At 45.6% G+C, this 12,499-nt stretch overlaps 1 protein-coding gene across 3 annotated transcripts in view; it reads left to right on the top strand.

The window, feature by feature from the left end:
• Positions 1–1,882: 1,882 nt before the first annotated feature.
• Positions 1,883–12,499, top strand: part of RSPO3 (R-spondin 3) — a 97,918-nt gene continuing 87,301 nt past the window's right edge. For 2 of the 3 annotated variants that reach the window (XR_002087743.2, XM_014611027.3), the window contains exon 1: positions 1,883–2,758. Coding sequence is in view for 2 of the 3 variants with exons in the window: in XM_014611027.3 (XP_014466513.1) it covers positions 2,662–2,758 (97 nt within the window). In the remaining variant the exon portion in view is untranslated. The remainder of the gene's footprint in view (positions 2,759–12,499) is intronic. The other variant, XM_006272459.4, reaches the window with a different exon arrangement.

Genomic DNA, 12,499 nt, shown 5'->3' on the forward strand with positions numbered 1-12,499 from the left:
TGGCTGAAAAATACAAACAACCCTGTGTCCCGAAGTGGGCAAAGAAGGTGCAGACACAGTGTGTGTTACATGACAAATGAGAATAGAGCCTGGAGAAGAGGAGACTGAGAGGGGATTTAACAGCAGCCTTCAACTACCTGAAGGGTGGTTGCAAAAAGGATGGAGCTGGACTGTTCTTACTGGAGACAGGTGACAGAACAAGGAGCAATGGTCTCAGGTTGCAGCAGGGGAAGTTTAGGATAGATATTAGGAAAAACTTTCTCCAGGGGAGGCAATAAAGCACCGGAACAGGTTACCCAGAGAGGTTGTGGAATCTCTATCCTTTAAGGTTTTTAAGGCCTGGGATGGACAATCTAGTTGGGAAGATCTAGTTGAGGATGGTCCTGGCAAAAAAGACCCTGGCATTAATGTGTTTTGCCTTCCTGGATTGAAGGCTACGCCTCTTTCTTTCTTTCTTCTTCTTTTTTTCTTTCTTTAAGCAGGGGGTTCTTTGAGTCCTGAGCTCCCTTCCAGCCCTCATTTTCTATGATTCTGTGATTCTGTTGTTTGCAAATGAGCAGAAACAGCAACACATTCTCCCCCTGGCTTCTGTTTTGAAGACATTTGCATGCATTGCATGGGTGCTGCCACCCCAGCCCCACTGGGGCTCAGGTTCTGGGAGTACAGTTCTCTCAGTCATCTTCAATGGGCACTTGAGATTTGTCCCTGGGTAATCAAGTGCTCTGCCTACCTGGTGATCACAGCAGTTTTTGTTTGTTTGTTTGTTTATTGTATTTTCCATATTTCAAGCCAAATTAGCAAAAACAAATTCCAAATCCGAGACTCAGTCCAGAACCATAAGTGGCCCTACTACCAACAAACATTCTCCACCCCCATCTGGGGCTTCAGATGTTTCCAAAACCTTTGGTAGGCATCCTACTTGCAGGCCCAAGCCTCCGGGTTCGGATGCCCCCGAGTTTTGCTTGCCCTCAGCCATAAGGCCCCAGGGGCAAGCCAGGGAGGAGTGTCCCATTTCCATAAAGTGAGCTTAAAGCCAAGACCTTCCCACTCCAGCAGCTCAGTGGGAGGTTTACTATACATTACCTTGGCCGGTACTATACCCGTGCCAGGAGAGCGGTCTTCCCTGGTGCAGCTAGGAAGACCTCCTCCATGGTCACAGTGTATCCCTTGCCAGGTAGTCGCTATAGACTACACTTGCATAGACTATGCTTGATCTGAGTATTGCTCTAAACTTCAATAGTAGCACAGAGAAAGAGGGCTGGGGCACAACACCCTCCCCCTCCCCTTCACAACAACACTCATGACTTTTCTTAATCCTAAAGGCTCCCTGTTCTCCAAGGTGAGGAGCTGCATGGGTGAGGTACCACTTTTAAAGAGGGCTCTGAAAAAGAAATGAGTCTAATTCGACAGCGCCTGAATCAGATGGGGGGGGGGGGGGGCAGTAAATCGCCCCTCAGGCCTGTGGCTGCCTCAGTGGAAGCAGCTGTATGGTTTCTTTTCTCTTCACTACTTCAAGCAGGGTAGCCAGGAGGGCTGTGCTGGCAAGGAGGGCAAGGGCGGGGCTGGTGCCATGCCTGACATCCTCAGCATCCTGCTGGCTTGGGGGCATCCCAGCAAGGTCTAGGAGTCAGGCAAGAGCGGGCCCAGCTCCGCTCCCGGGAAGAGCTCCCCAAAGTGCCTGGCACTGCCGGCTCCCACCCCTCCGAGGGGGCAGCCCGGGCGGGCGGGCGGAGGAGGCGGCCCAGGCGCTCGCCCCTCGCCCGCCCGCCCTCCCTCCCTGCCGAGCCCCAGCGGAGCCTCGAGGCGGCGATTGGAGGCTCCGGGCTAGGACTGCCCCGCGTCCTATTGCAGCCCGCTCTGCACACTTGGTGCGGGCTTAAAAAATCCCATGGAGGAGGGCGGGGGGCGGGGGGAGAGAGGCAGAGTGAGCGCGGCTTGCAGGCAGAGCCCACCAGCGCTCGCGGGAGAGAAGGAGCCGGGCTTGCAGGAAGCCGGCCGCCGTGGGACCCCGCAGCCCGCCCGCGCCTCTGGAAGATGCTTCCTCCGCCCCGGGCTCTCCAAGGGGATCCCTGACTCCCTGCCCCGCCAAGCCAAGGGCTCTTCGACACGCACGTGTGTGCGGGTCCGGCTCCTGCCCCGCCGCCGCCCGCTCGCTCCTGCGCGGAGAGCCCGCCCCGCCTATGGGGCTCTCCCCCGGAGCCCTTCGGCCGCCAGCTCCCGCATGAAGCCCGCAGCGGCGCAGGGGGAGAGCGCGAGGAGGCCCCGGAGCGCCGCAGCCCACCTGCCCATGGAGGCTGGGAGCGAGTCCTAGCCGGCCCTTCACCGCCCCCCTCCCCGCCCCGCGGACCCCGCAACATGCTGCCTGGCGCCGCGCCAGCGGGCACCCGCACCTCCGCTCCACGGCTGCTTCCCACCGGTGACATCCCTCCGAAGAGGATCGCTCGGACACTTTGAGCGCGCAAGAGAGGAAAGATTGCAAGACCCCCCTCCCCCCCTTCTCCCTCCCCACCAAAAAAGGGGGGAGAAAGAAAAAAAGGGGGGAGAAAAAAGCTTGTGGATCTCAGTGGGAAGCATCCGTGCAGGTAGCTCCACTGCTGTGTTCATCCTTTCCCCCCAGCCTTAGCCAAAAGAAAGAAAGAAGGCAACTATCACAGGGTTACTATGCAATTGCGACTGATCTCTTGGTTCCTGATCACTTTGAACTTTATGGAATACATTGGCAGCCAGCACGCCTCCAGGGTACGGCGACAGGGAAGAAGTAAGTGCGAAGAGATTGATATCCCCTGCTCATTTCCAGTCCCTTGTTGTGCTGATCACCTGCTCGCTTAGCTCTCGAGTCCCCTTATTCTGCTGTCATGGGAAATATATGTATATGTGTATAAATTTGTATGTATGTATGTGTATAGATAGATATACATGTATATCTCTGTATGTGTGTATATCTATGTGTATATGTATGCATGTGTGGTTATGCATGTATTTGTGTAAGTGCATGCATACATGCACTTGTATACATGTATCCCCAAGTGCATATATGCATATGTATACGTGCATACATATATGTGTATATATGCATGTAAATTTATGTACGCATGCATCTATGTGTATGTATATAGTTATATACGTATGTACATATATGTGTGTATGTATGTGCGTGCATATATTTATATATGTATGTATATATGTGTATGGATCTATGTGTATGTATGTAGTTATATATGTATGTATGCGTATATGTGTATATATGTAAGAATACATAAGTATGCGTGTACACACACACATATATATGCACATATGTGTATGTATTTATTTATATCTATATGCCTGTAGAGATGTGTGTTTCTATATAGCCACAAAATCGCAGTCCCGCCCGGGCAGATAAGCAGATCTGCAGTCAGATCCTCCGGGATAAGGTAGTCAGCCCCGTTTATGGGCTTTTTAGTAGGGGGACCCACCTCGCGTAACTGAGCAAAAGGATGTGCAGTGATTTGGCAGCTCTTCTGTCTGCTAGGGAAACGGCTTCATACATTTCCTCCAGATGAGCTCGGAATTCAATTGCAGTTCACTTGGGGGGGGGGGGGGGAATGATGCTTTATGGTGTGCCCCTGCTCCCAGCTCTCACTTCATTTTTAGCGGGGAAGGGGGTGGTTGGGGGGGGGGGTTGCTCCCTCACTATGGATTAGCCGGGCCACCCTCCCGGGTACCCTCAGCATCACCTGCCAGAGGCTATGAGTAACTGGCAGGTTGGGCACCCGGGACTTGGATCCTGCCTGTGTCATCATTAGTCATTAGGATTGTTCACCTGAATTACGTCAAAACTCTGGGGGGGTTTCTCATAGTCCTGCCAGGAAAGACCCTGGCAGCAGTGTGTTTTGCCTTCCAGGATTGAAGGCTACCCCGTTTCCTCTCCTCGAGCTGCTTTCTTTCCTTCCTTCCTTCCCGTCTGGAATTAGGAAACTTCACCCCTTCCTTCTTCCCCATACCCCTGTGGGAGCAGCAGTGTGGAGCCCGTGCTGTGCTGGCTAGGGCAGGGTGTAGCTGTGAGCCCGGGGGTCCTGTGCTGGAGGAGGGCCGAGGCTGGCCGTGCGCCGCGGGCTGGGCTCGAGGCGGGAGGGGGACACCGGAGTAGCTGGAACCGCTTTAGACAGAGGCTGGTAATGCGTGTGTCTGTGTCGGTGTGTCTGTGCGCGTGTGATTGTGTATACGTGCGTGTCAGTTTGTGTGTGTGTGAGTCTGAGATTGTGTGTGTGTGTTTCTGCGTCGGGCTGTCTGTGCGTGTGTTTCTTGAGCGTGTGTGTGATTCTGGATATGAGTGTGTCTGAGTGTGTGCGTGCGTGTTTGTGTCGGTGCGTCTGTGCGTGTGTGTGGGTGTGTATATGTGCTTGCCAGTGTGTCTGTACGGGTGAGCGTGTGCGCGTGTGTTTCTGTGTTGGCGTGTCTGTGCGTGTCTGAGGGTGTGCGTGTGTCGGTGCGTCTGTGCGTTTGCGTGCGTGCGATTGTGTATATGCGCGCGTGTGTGCCCCTGTGTGTGTGAGGGTGTGATTTGGTGTGTGTTTCTGTGTCGGTGTGTCTGTGTGTTTCTCGAGTGTGTGTGATTGTGTGTACGTGCGTGCCAGTGTCTGTATGTGTCTGTGTGATGGGGGGGGTCTGTGTCGGTGGTGTCTTTGCGTGTGTGTGATTCCGTATATGTCCGTGTCAGTGTGTCTGCGTGTGTATGTTTCTATGTCCGTGGTGTCTGCGCGCGTGTGCCTGAGTGTGTGCGTGTGTGTGGTGGTGTGTATGTGCGTGTGTGTGCCTGGCCGGACCCCGGGGAGGGCCTGATGCGGCGGAGGAGGCTGTCGCCCCCGGGCAGGGGTCCCCTGCTCCCCCCTGCCCGAGGCGAGCCGGCGGCGCAGCAGGGGACGGATCTGCCCCAGCCCCGGCGTCCCCCGGCGGGGCAGCCTGCCCCAGAGCAGCTCCGATCCCCCGCACGGATTGAACCTGCCGCCGCGCGGGGCAGCGTCCCCGGCTGCTTTCCCCGCGGAGGGGCCCGGGCCGGGGCCGGGGCCGGGGCCGGGACTGCAGCTGCCGCCTGCACCTTGCCCGGGCTAGCGGCGTGAGAGTGGGGGACGGGCGACCCCTTGTGTCCTCGGCGGGGACCGGCAGCGCCCCGGGCTCGCAGGTGCAGCCCGGCGCGAGCCCCGTGCTGGGTGAGGCTGGACAGCGAGGAGGGAGGGCATGCTAACTAGAGCACAGGCCGGGGCTCTGCTTTCTTTCTTCTCCTCCTGCTCCTCCAGCAACCGGCAGCCTTCATCACCCAACAACACTTATAGCCATCGACTAAAGAATCAGCTTCAGAATCCAATACCATGAATAGATCCAAGCCAGTGTTTCTACCTCAGAGACCTCATCACATCAGCAGAGTCTCCTGTTGCCTGCTGGAGGGTGTTTGTGGCCACCCTTGCAAAGAACAGTGCATTGGGTGGTCTAATCAAAAGAGATCCCATCTACCCAAAAAGCACTGCCTGCCTAATCCAATACCAGGAATCAGCAAGGGGGCACTTCAGCCTGGAGAAGCGCAGGCTCAGGGGGGCCTTGGTGGCAGCCTATAAGTACATACATCCCCCATCCATCAGGATCTGGGGAAACACCTGTTCACCAGAGCACCCCAGGGGATGACAAGGCCAAATCATCATAAACTCCTACAAGACTGTTTTAGGCTGGACATAAGGAAATCTTCTTTACTATCTGAGCCACCAAGACCTGGAACAGACTACCCCCGGAGGTGGTGCAAGCACCTACTCTGGGCACTTTTAAGGAACATTTGGAAGTTTTATCTTGCTGGGATCCTTTGACCCTAGCTGACTTCCTGAACCTAGGGCAGGGGGGTGGACCCGATGATCTTGGGAGGTCCCTTCCAGCCCTAATGTCTATGAATCTATGAATCAAATGAGGTGAGGCCTTGACATCCAAGCCTGGAGACTTCTGTGTCTCCCAAAGAGACCGGGACAGACTTTTCCAGTAGCAGGGCCTAGAATTAGACCTGCGCTTTGCTACGGTCTTCTTTACCACCAGCCTGGCTCCCCTCAGGATTGGCGAGGGGGCTCAAAACTCCTGCCAGTCAGACCCTTTTCACCCCAGTGTTTCTGAGGTTGGCTGCCTCGCTGGAAGCTGCCAAGCTTGGCTCCATGTGTTGAACTGATCCACACAAGACAAGACTGAGACATTTCTGTAGTTTTCCCTATGTCCCAAGTAGAGAGAGATTTCTGTAGTTTTCTCTGTGTCCCAACTGCCACAGTTAAGCTACAAATCTGCTAGGGAGCCTCCTAGTATGGAGCATCAAGATCCAATGGCAGCAGTCTGGAAGGAAAAAAATTATTAAGTTGGAAATAAATCACGTTTTACCCCAGTGAGGGGAACTAACCTTTGGAAAAGTCAACCTAGAGACATATTGAATTCTCTGTTTGCTCACGTTTCTAAATCAAGCTAAGGCATCTGTCTGCACAGGTTTGTGAGTGTGTTGCAGGTTACTGAATTAATTTGTGGTGTGTGTGGTATGTAGGTCAGACTCAGGGATGACCATCTAGGCTGAAAATCTGTGAAATGCTGCTAGTGAGTTTTTGAACTTGTAAATTACAAAGCATGGGCAGGGAAATCAGTTGTGAAATTCATCTTTCATCCACATCAGATTTGGCCTCAGTTTTGTATGGTTTTTTTTTCCCTGTCCATTGCCTTTATGAGGACGACTGATTTCTAAACCTGTTGTTAGGGAACCACTTTGCAATGTCAGGGTATTTTAACAAAAGTGTCAATTTTAAACTGTCAGTTCATCCAATCGGAAGCTAATCTTTTCTCTATTTGGAAAATATCCAAACCATTTTATTATTTATGTTTTAGATCGGAATATTTTCTAGGGAGTGGAGGGAAATGGCCGGATATGAGTAACTCAAAAGATGTTGGGCCAAATGCTTGGCTGGTGTTCGGTCAGTTGATGTTAGTAGAGCAATGCTTATTTACATCACTGGGAAAATCAGGCCCTTAAATGCTAAGTTAATTGTATGTAGTAGCAAAGTTCTGTAAAGAATAATTTATAGACAGAAAAGTGTGATACTACATTATTTGTACGCCTACAACTCTCTCCAAAGTTGATAGATCCAGTTGCTATTTCACTGTGTGGTCAATCCGAACTGCTGCGTCCTATAGTTCTTACAAAGGAAAACTCCTTACGAGTCAACAACAGTGTGTGGACAAGGGACTGTATCATAATTCAGACATATCAGACACGATGGATACCAGTTGAAACACAAAGACAGGGTTGGCAAAGAGATCACACTTTTTATTCTGATAAAATAATCTTTGGAATAATAAATTATATTGTTTACCCTGGCTCTGCAAGAATGATTAACTTGCTTGGAGTGTAGACCCACGTAGATAATAAAAGAGCATTTCTACAAACATGGTAGTAAATACAATATTAGCACAGAAAGATTAAACAAAGTTCAAAATTCAGGCTTTGTATCGCAGATTGGGACCTGGGATCGTAGTTCTGTATATAAGCAGGAGCTAGTAGGATGACCATGTAGGTGTGGATTATTAAGGTATGTAGGTAACTCATCAATATTCAGTATAAATGCCTCCTTCCTATTTTTTTTCTACATGGTTTGATTGAACATTTATTGCAGCCAGTGATCGTGTAGAACTGTAGGCATCTTCAGCTGATCATGGTTATGGTTTTTAATTGAAGCCTCAGTCTTGCAAACAGTTATGCATGTGCTTAATTTTAAGTAGGTGAGAAGTCCTGTTGAAAGTAAAACTCACTCATATTTGCTGCACTTTTACACCCAGAATAAAAAATGGTGACATATTCCAGCATAAGTATTTATATGCATTTTTATTCCTTCACTAGAAAACACCATCTACCTGGATGCAAATGTACATTTTTTACAAAAAAAGATAAACTACAAAATATACAGTATAATTAAAATAAATACTGCACATTGGAAGTTAAATTCATTTTAATATAGCTTTTGCCTACTAAATATTTCAATAAATTAAAAACCCCTGAAACACTGAGAACGTTGACAGGTGATATTGCATGATCTGTTTGATGTAGGTGCTGTCTTCCCAGAGACTTTTTATTTATTAAAGAAACAAGTTAGGTAATAATATAAATACCTAAGTAGCTATGAAACAAACTGAATCTATCCTTGAGTGGGATTAAATTATCCATTGTTAATTTTCTTTCAAATGAATAGATTATGTACTCAATTGATGATGTTTTCTTCCTGATGTTTATGCCGTTGTATTGTCAGAGGAAATAATTTGCTGATGGCACGCACATCTTATTTCTGGTGAAAGTATATTCCGTATTTTCAGGATCAGATTCTGTTCATCTTGTAATAGAGAATTATTCCCATTGTTTTAATTAGAAATAAAGGCAGAGCCTTTGCGAAACAGCTATAAACATGTTTCATTAAACTTTCACAAATCACAGCCATTTTCACTGATGGCAATATTTAAAAATTAAAATGTTGCTGAAGCCAATTCTTAGCATGATTTCTTTGGCTATATATTGGACTTGATTAGTTTCATGGTTTGTAGGTGGCCATACATAGATGTGTGTCAAATATAATAATTACATGTCGAACTGCATGTTACAATATTCCTGCCTTCTAAATTCAAAAGTTACCACTAGCAATGAAGAACTGATGATCATATAAGCAGCCCTACACTCGGCATTTCTTTATCTGAAGTATCGTGAATGTTAACAGTATATCCATTTCAAATGAGGTTCCTTACATTGTCAAGGACATCTTTTACTATATTTAAAATAGAGCTGAATAAGAAAAAGGTTTATATATACATGTTCTGGAAACACTGACAAAAGATTGTATAATCAAATTTTTTTTAAAGTCTCAGTCTATCTGCAAAGCAAGATAGTAAATATTATTTTTTTATACAATGGTTTTAGAGCTTGAACCTGCTTTCATTGGAGGCAGTGGGAAAACCCTCACTAATTTAAGTTGAGCTCGAGTTTTTCCTTATTCTTCAGGTCCTCACGACAGGAGTTGAAGTTTAGGAGAAATCCTGTATTAAGTCATTTGCAAAATTTCCCAACCCTTGTGTAGTAAGACTTACCAATTTGAAGAACGGTATTTTTTTTTAATTGTATATAGTCCATCTCATAAACGTAACTTTTCATCTCTTCCTTGTACATATGAAAAGACTAATGATTTTACAACTTTCACCAATTATATCAAACTCATCCACTGAAATTCTACTAATGGCAAAAGAATTAGATAAAGGTGAATGTGTTCCCTTAAGTATTATTGTACTTACTCAGTATTTACTAACTGATTACTTACTTTTGTAATGTTCTCAGTGCAGGCAATGGGAGTTTTCCTGAATAATATGTGAATAAGAATTTCAGAATCCAACTTATTAAATATCCATTATTTACTTGTTCACTTCCTTTACTGGCTAATAACACAAGCACTTTAAATTGCCATTATAATTCTTGAAGATTATTAGGGTGCCCATCACTCAATTTTAAAATTGTAATGCCTGTAGCTATTGGGAAATCTTATCTTCTAATATCTAAGAGTTTCTTAAGAACTTTTTTCTAACTGAGTTGCTGAGTCTATTGTCTTATTCTGCCCTTAAAATGAATGATAAAAATGTTAAGGATTTTTTAAAGAGAGATAATATCTGATTAAAAAAAAATATTTATCTCATTTGTAATTTTGGCATCAGAGCTAGTTAACATCACTTTGCCAACCTTTTACCAAATTATTTATAACAAAATCCTCTTATCAGATGACAGGAGGCTGCTGAAACCATACACATATTTATAATGAAGACTGTCTCTTGCTACCATAAGGAATGCTGCAGAAAAATAATTCCAGAAAAAATAATCAAGTCAAATGCACTCCAGTTTTCTAACAAATGTGAAAACAATGCTTTGCAAATAGTTGAAAGAACTTCTGGCAATGGTAAAATAATTACTTTTAGATGCTTTATCATAATTTCCAATAGGACTTATGCAAGATTGCTTTAACTGCATTTTTGTAGTAAGGACCAAACAGCATAGTAAGTCAGGTTGTTATTTAAAAGACGAGGATCAATTGTATTTTATGATGGACTAGGTAATATATATTTTCATTGTACATATATTTCTACTTTTTATTTATGATTAAAAATAAGATTAATTGAACTAGGGATACAATCCCCATGTAAAGAGAGTGAGCCTCTAATGTGATTAAAGTTACAGGGAATTGTGCTGTTGTCTGGTCGGAAAAGAATACAACTCTAGTTGGCAAGTTAGCTTGGTCTGCATAGTACCGTTATAATAGGCGGACATGTTAGAAATTCATTGAACAGAATAACTGGTGAGAACTTGAAGAAATGTATATATTTATATTTAAAAATAAAAATAAAACCTTGAACCACATGTCTAAACAGACTTGTTAACATTGCTGTAAACAATCTTTCTGGGCCCTATGATTTTCATGATTATATTTAAACTTGCAGAGATCTTAGACAGGGATCAAGAGTTTTGATATATTTTGTCCAGTGCATAGCAGATTTTGGGACATTATAAAATAAGAGTATCTTATTTTTTGGTCTGGAATAGAGTTGAACAGATTCTTGCTTTTATGGCTTACTAAGGTATGTCAAGAAAGCAATATCTGAGTGCAGATCCTAAAAGAGACTTAGGTATCTAAAATGATATTTGCATGGGATTTAGGAACCATGCAAATATCGTGTCCAAAATTGTAGTAATTAAAACCCATACTCAACTGCCACATAATCCTTTAGGCATTTCAGTTTATACAAGATTCATTTTTATACGACTTACCTGGGGGCTGGAAAAGTCTTGCTTCACTGCTTTTGCTTTAAATAACCATTTTATAAAATAGTAAAAAGTCCTTCAAACAGGTACCAGAATCCAGAGCCCCCTGCACTCTCCCCATGAGTATTCGATATCACTAGATTGTGAACTCATACTCACTCTTAGGGTACCAAATGCATTCATGGGAATTTACAATCACATAGCTTGCTTTAAGCCAGGTGATTGTAAATCAGGTCCCCAGTTGTACATATTTTTACCGGTGCTGGGAGCCATGCCAGGAATACGATGTGAGTAAGTCAAGGTAGGGGGGTAGTGGGTTCGGGGGGGGGGGGGGGGGCAGGGACGCTGTTGGGTCTGCTGAGGGGGTTATTGGGTCCATGGAAGGGGTTTCTTATCCCGGGGGGTGGGGGAGATGTGGGTCAAAGTGCTAAAAACAGCCCAGTCAGTAGGAGGGGGGAAATAGGAAAAGAGCAGCCCCAGGGCTGGGGCAAGTGGCTGAGCTTTCCCAGCCCAGGGGCTGCACTCTGAATGTGTACACTTGTTTGTTTAGATCAGGCACAGGTCAGTCTATATAGTGCACCTGATTAAATGAAGTAAGGTTGGGCTGGCTGTTTTTTACCTTATCCAAAGTCACTGAACATATGTACAGTTCAATATTTAGATCAACTTAGCCCTAGTTAGGTTGATTTAAGTGTAATGTCTGCATGTATCCTTACAGACTTTGTCTGACCCAATTTAAAGATACTTTTTATGCAAAATTACAGTTTGAACAGGAATGGTGGAGTTTGTTACCTATACAATAGGTATAGGAATAGCCTATACAATAGGTATAGCCTATTGTTTAGGACATGCTACAGGGAGGTGGAAGTCATGGGTTTGAAGGGGATTTACATGAGGGAACTGAAATATTTTTCTCACTTCCTGGGTGAGTACTGTAATTACTAAGAAATTAGATGAAGAGGGGACAGAGAGAAGACAGCGTCACTGCCTGCTATAGCTGTGTGTTAAAATAGAAAACAATCCCTGCTCATTTTTTTAAACAAAGGACTAAGTTTCAGAAGAGGGCTTGAGGCTGTGATTCCACAGAGAGGTAGGATTTAAGAAACACCCTTGTCCTCAGCATTTCCTCACTGGCTGGTCTGGCAGCTCACTACTCAATATCCTAGTTTTAGTGCATCCCATTCTGAGGTATAGTGCTCTTCTTATTCATTGTGCAGGAAACTCAGGTATCTTACTCAGAGCTCTTGATTCTCCTGTGAGGAGAGGAAAGTGAAGGACAAAATCATTAGGTATTGCAATACTCAGCACAGTGGCACTTAAATTCCTTTGTGGATCTTGGATACTAGCTAATAGAATTTGCCCGTGTCATTAATGGAAGTTGCAATAAACTTTCACTGGGACAGCTACAGAGTCCACAAAACTACTGGAAGATATGACAAACACAAGGTAGAAATACTGCTAATAGTACTGTCATCCTTTCAAGGTTTAGACTCTTTCTGTCACTTTTTCTCCTTCTACGTAAGCCTTTGTGCACACTTGGAAGCAAATTTCCTAGGCAGATTTCACCAGTGGTGTAGTTCCATTGGCAGTAGCAGTGGTGCAAAACTGTAGTTCAGATAGGACTTAATTATTTTTACCACAGTGGGTATGTCTACATGACGCACTTAA

This window comes from Alligator mississippiensis, chromosome 1 (genome assembly GCF_030867095.1).
Source record: "Alligator mississippiensis isolate rAllMis1 chromosome 1, rAllMis1, whole genome shotgun sequence".
NCBI classification, from domain to species: Eukaryota; Metazoa; Chordata; order Crocodylia; family Alligatoridae; genus Alligator; species Alligator mississippiensis.